The sequence below is a fragment of the Echinops telfairi genome, unplaced genomic scaffold, assembly GCF_000313985.2.
Source record: "Echinops telfairi isolate 266 unplaced genomic scaffold, ASM31398v2 ScPeMD7_7469;HRSCAF=8507_0, whole genome shotgun sequence".
NCBI lineage: Eukaryota > Metazoa > Chordata > Mammalia > Afrosoricida > Tenrecidae > Echinops > Echinops telfairi.
Genome location: NW_022111372.1, coordinates 8,387,947 through 8,393,265, shown reverse-complemented (window position 1 = coordinate 8,393,265; position 5,319 = coordinate 8,387,947). Strand labels below are relative to the sequence as shown.

The following is a 5,319-nucleotide window of genomic DNA, read 5'->3' as shown; positions in this document are numbered from 1 at the left end:
GATTTGTTACAAAGCCTGCTTACTGAGTTCAATAATATCCAAGTATAATTATAGAATTTTTATTGCCAAAGCTTATAGTAGACATGCTTATAATAGAACTATTCAAAAGTATTCTGCAACTTGATGTATAAATTAAAAAGTTTAAGCGTCTATATCTTCTTACCTTTTTCAAACGACTTACATAATTAGTTTAGAATTGTTTAAAATGAGTGGAAGTAAAATTTTATAAAAATTTGCTTCTATTTCTTTCAATTTTCGGCAATATTTTTCCTGTCCTATGAGATATTATTACTGATTTCAACATGAACTAATTTTGAAAAAGTAGTGAATATATTTTCCCATTGAAAATAATTTTCACTCATCTTCCAAGGAGTAGTAAGCAAAAAAATAAGTGGGTTGGCTTAATGCTTTTTTTTTCTGATAGGGATATTCAAGTAACCAATTTTATATTTGATTAATCCTTCAGTCTTATTTTGCTTTACTGCATAAACTAATTTTCACAATGCCAGGTCCAGAGTATCATTGTTTATCTTTAGTAGCCCATTTGGAGCCAGTAATATATATCCTTCTTTTTGCAGATTGATTTCTTGTCTCTGTATTTATTAAAGTGCTACTCATGATGGAAAACTCTGAAGCATGATTCTGGCCCTCAGGACAATCCCAGTGACTACTTGTTGAGATTGGTTATTGCTTGCCAGTCCTGTCCCTTTAAAGGCCTAAGACTTTTTCCCTGTCTTAGTTAAGGTCATTAAACTACATTCAATAAGAATTACACTATGCATGATAGCATTGGGGGTTGGAGCAGCATATTAGAAAACTAGGAATATTTTGGCCATCCATATACACGTTCAATTTACACAAATTTACTAGAATAAAAAAATTTAATGTAAAATCCATTAAACATCACAAACACAAATATTGTAACATATTCTAATACTAAATAATTAAAAGAAACCATATTGTCAAATCAATTGTCATCAAATAAGGGAAGTCAATGACCTGTGCATAGTGTAAAGACACTGAATATTTTGGAACAACCACACTGACTTGTAGACATTGTACATGTTTCAATTGTTTCAAAATAAAATATTTCAAGCTTTAAATGTATTTGTGAATATTAATATTGATTAAATAATTTGTTGTGTTTTAAAATGTAGAACTTTTGGTTAGTATTTTCTACATTTCTAAGAATGAAATAAGCAGTCACGATCTAGATTTCAGTCTTTTTATTTTATTTTTTTTACGTTTTAAGAATCTTTAATTTATAAACTGCATTTCACATTTCCATAAGAATGTTCTGGGCTCTCGCCTGGAGCCCTGGTGGTGGTGCAGCGATTAAGCGACAGCTGCTGAAAGGTCTGCAGCAGGAGGCGGGAAAAAGCTGTGGCAGTGTGCCCTCGTTGGACACGTGTTGGGGAGATCTCCTGTGTCCTGGGGTCACTGTGGGTGGGATTTGATGACAGTGCAGCCCTACGCGTCTACAAGCCTGACGAGCAGACAGTGGGCTCGGCCCATCCCTGGCCTCCTCCTCGGGCCACTGACCACGAGGCTGCGGGCAGCTCATGGGCAGGGAATCGGGTGTCACAGTCACCTAGGTCAACACAGGCTCAGGTCCACTCCTCAGGCAGCTAGGAAGGGGGATGGTCCTCCCCTCGGGTGCTCCGATACATGGCCATGTCTTCTGAGAACACGTTGGGAAGTTCTTGAATCAACAGAATTTTACATTTCTTCATGGTGTCCATCTTGCCTTTCACCTGCTCGTTCTTGGCCAGCGCCCCCTCCAGGCACTCCTTGGTGTAGAGCTGGGGGTTCCGACCTTGATCAATGTACTCAAACACTTCTAGCGGCACCATAATGTCACAAAGCTGCTGTCTACACTTATCGATGTCCTGTAAGCCAGTGATGATAAAATTCAGTTTCTGGTTGAGCCCAGCCTGGCTGCTGGGCTGGAAGTCGCTGACCATGACGCCGAGCTGCCGGATGTTCTCCACGAACTTCTCCAGGTGCTCCGCCAGGTGATCGAACTTCTCCGCCATGGCTGCACGCCGCCGGCCAGCTCCCGCAGCCCAGGGCCTGCCTGGATTTCAGTATTTTGTGTGAGATGGGCACAGGTATTAAACATAATTTGAGAGTTTTGAGATGATTAAGTATCCTTAAAAAATATCTATGCTGTGTTATTATACGGAGGTATATCAATGGACCCAGTGATTCTTTTCAATGGAATCAGACTGATTCATCAAGAGTTCTCTGAATCAGAACATAGGTGAGTGTGAGCAGGCGCTGCCATGCTGCACCACGGCTGCTGTAAGGAGAAGAAGGAGGAACAAGAGAAGAAGGAGGAGAAGAACAACTCAGGAAAAAAAATATGTCTCCCAGAATTAGCAATAACTTCAGCTAAGGAAAATTTGGTAAAACTCAACAACTTGAAGCTTAATGCCTCAAGAGTTGTACTTTGTGGCCAGAAATATGGACCACCTTTTAGACTTGGAAGAAATATGCCTGATGTCCCTTGTTGGTGGCCAGGAGCCACCAACAGATGCTCCATGGACAGAGAATGGCAAGTTTTCTATCTCTTACCTAAAACAGTGGGTCATCCTGGGCTTCGAACGGGAGTTAAGAGTCTGATGTTTGGAGAATTTATGGATGTTTACACTGTCAGAATTATTTGATGCATTTGCTATGCCACTGACAGGTGTTAGTGTGGAGGTAGTTGAGCCAGTGTTCCAAGACAAAATGTTGGATTTGTTGAAACAGACAGACAGGCTTGAGATGGTTTTTGAATGGTATTACAGTTGTACTGACTTGGTTGCTGGCTGCTTTCTGGTGTGGATATAAACACTCAGCAAAGCCTGGTAAGAGAAAGCCTTTGCTGTGGTTGTAGATCTTATTCTGAGTGTGAAATGAAAGATTGATGGTATCAGATTGATCAATACTAATATGATGATCTGAGGACAAGATCCAAGACAAAAAACTTCAAATCTGAATCACATAAACAAGTCATTATTCAGGCATGAATTCCTGGCCTACACAGACATTATTATTCTATTACTATTGATGATAAGAAAAAATTAACTGGAACAGAAGGTGTTCCTAAATTTGCATAAGACAAGATGGATGGGAGGTTTGACATTTCAGGACTACAGTGAACACTGTACAGACAACGAATCATCCAATAATTAAAATAAGGCTATAGAGACAGAGGTAATATGATATTTGAATGGTCAGCAATAAAGAATTTTACAAACAGGATAGCAAATTTAGAGGAACATGCAATGCCCTTATGATTTTGAATATTTTCCAGCTATGCTGACTACTGTTGTCGCTAAAGAAATCAATATATAAAGCAAAAACAAAAAAATGACATGCCAATTATTATCAATTAGCCTTGTTTTTGTTAGCTTCTGGAGAGAAAGCTCTACTTTATGGAGAACACACATATTTGTAACTCCACTTGCAAAAGAAAAAAACATTGCCTATTCTGCAGCATCGTCAAGATTATTTGTATGCTTGAGTTTGTGGTTATAGGCATTGTATATTTTGATTGCCTTCCAATATTCCACTATGATTGATATGCCTGATAATCTACTTTTGAAAACTTCATGGATCAAACAGGAAATCTGTCTGCCATGCTTGCCTGGGGCATCTTATCAGATTGGACCACTCTGAAAGGGAGCATCAAATGGTCAAGCAGAGGGAAATGCGTGTGAGCTGTCGTCAAGGCTTCCATTCTGGTATGGCATAGTGTGGGGTCTTAGCTGAAATGTGTCAACCATGGTGATCACGCGGCATTTGAAATACCAGTGGTTATTCTCCAACAACATAATAATAAAAAAGTTACCCCACTATATGTCAAAAAAACCCCAAAAAAGACAGAAAAGTGGTGGCACTCAATAGTATTTCCAGTGGAGCCAGTATGGAGATTGTTGGGATGTAGGCTGCACTAGAGAAAGAGTGGCAGAAGTTTTTCTACATTTTTGTGCAGGATTTCAGCAGAAATTAAAATTTTAATGAAACTATCTTTGTATTTCATTATATCAGCATAATTATTTTAGTTAGCATTGTTATACACACACATATGGCTAAAACTCTATGAGTTTACTAATGTCCTTTGGTCAGAGCTTTCATTATTGACCAATTACAATGATGCTTTGAAATATAGGGTTTTCTCTAGACACATTAGAAGCATGACATGTTGTTTTTGTTATTGTTGGTGTTTTTATTGTCTCTAGTTTTCAAGCTGCACTGAAAGCATTAGCCAAAAACAAGGCTCCAGGAATTGATAGATTACCAAACTGATGTGTATCAACCAACTGATAAATCACTGGAAGCACTTGCTCAACTATGGCAGGAAATTTGGAATTCAGCTACTTAGTCAACTGACTGAAAGAAATCCATATTTGGACCCATTTCAAGGAAAGATAAGCCATTAGAATGCTCAAATTGTACCACAATAGCATTAATACAATACACAAGTAAAATTTTACCTAAGATCATTCAACAATGGTTACATTAATAAATTGACAGGGACCTGCCAGAAGTTCAGGGCCAATTCAGAAGGGAACATAGAACAAGGGATTTAATTGCTAATTTCAGGTAGAACTAGTCTGAAAACAAGATGTTAACTTGTGGTTCATTGACTATGCAAAGGCTTTTTACTGTCTAGATCATAACAAGCTATGGGTAGATTTGAGAAAAATGGGAATTGCAGAACACCCTTGGGTCCTCATGGCAAATCAGTACATGAAACAAGAGGCAGTTGTGTGACTAGAATAACACAGCACGGTTTGAAATCAGGGAAGGTGTGCCTCTGATTGTATTCTTTCACTAGACTTATTCAATCTGAATGCTGAACAAATAATCAGAGAAAGTGACTTATGTGAAGAAGATTGTGGCATTAGGATTTGAGGAAGGCTTACTAACAACCTTCTACACACAGGAGATACAACGTCACTTAGTAGAGAGGGGGATGGGAAGCTCTTGCTGATGAAGATGAAAAATTGCTAATTCCTCATGACTACACCAATAGGTAACATCATGATACACCAAGAAAAGATTGAAGTTGTTAAAGATTTCGTATTATTTGGACACATTGCACTGGGTAAATCTAATGTTATTTTGAAGAATAAGGTGTGCCTGACGCTACCCATGGTTCATATGCATGTGAAATTTGGACATTTGATTACAAAGACTAAAGAAGAATTGTGACATATGAATTGTGATGCCAGAGAAAAATCTTGAAAGTACTGTGTTCTGACAAAAGGACAAATGAATCTGTCTTGGAAGAATTATGGCCAGAATGCCCCTTAGAGGCAAGGATGG

At 38.4% G+C, this 5,319-nt stretch overlaps 1 protein-coding gene and 1 pseudogene across 1 annotated transcript; one reads left to right on the top strand and one right to left on the bottom strand.

The window, feature by feature from the left end:
• Positions 1–1,628: 1,628 nt before the first annotated feature.
• LOC101655582 (mediator of RNA polymerase II transcription subunit 10-like) lies at positions 1,629–2,036 on the bottom strand. Its single transcript, XM_045284424.1, has one exon. It carries the CDS (start codon positions 2,034–2,036, stop codon positions 1,629–1,631), a length of 408 nt encoding a protein of 135 aa, XP_045140359.1.
• A 507-nt stretch (positions 2,037–2,543) lies between these two features.
• Positions 2,544–3,180, top strand: LOC101643328 (annotated as a pseudogene).
• The last annotated feature ends 2,139 nt before the right edge of the window (positions 3,181–5,319 follow it).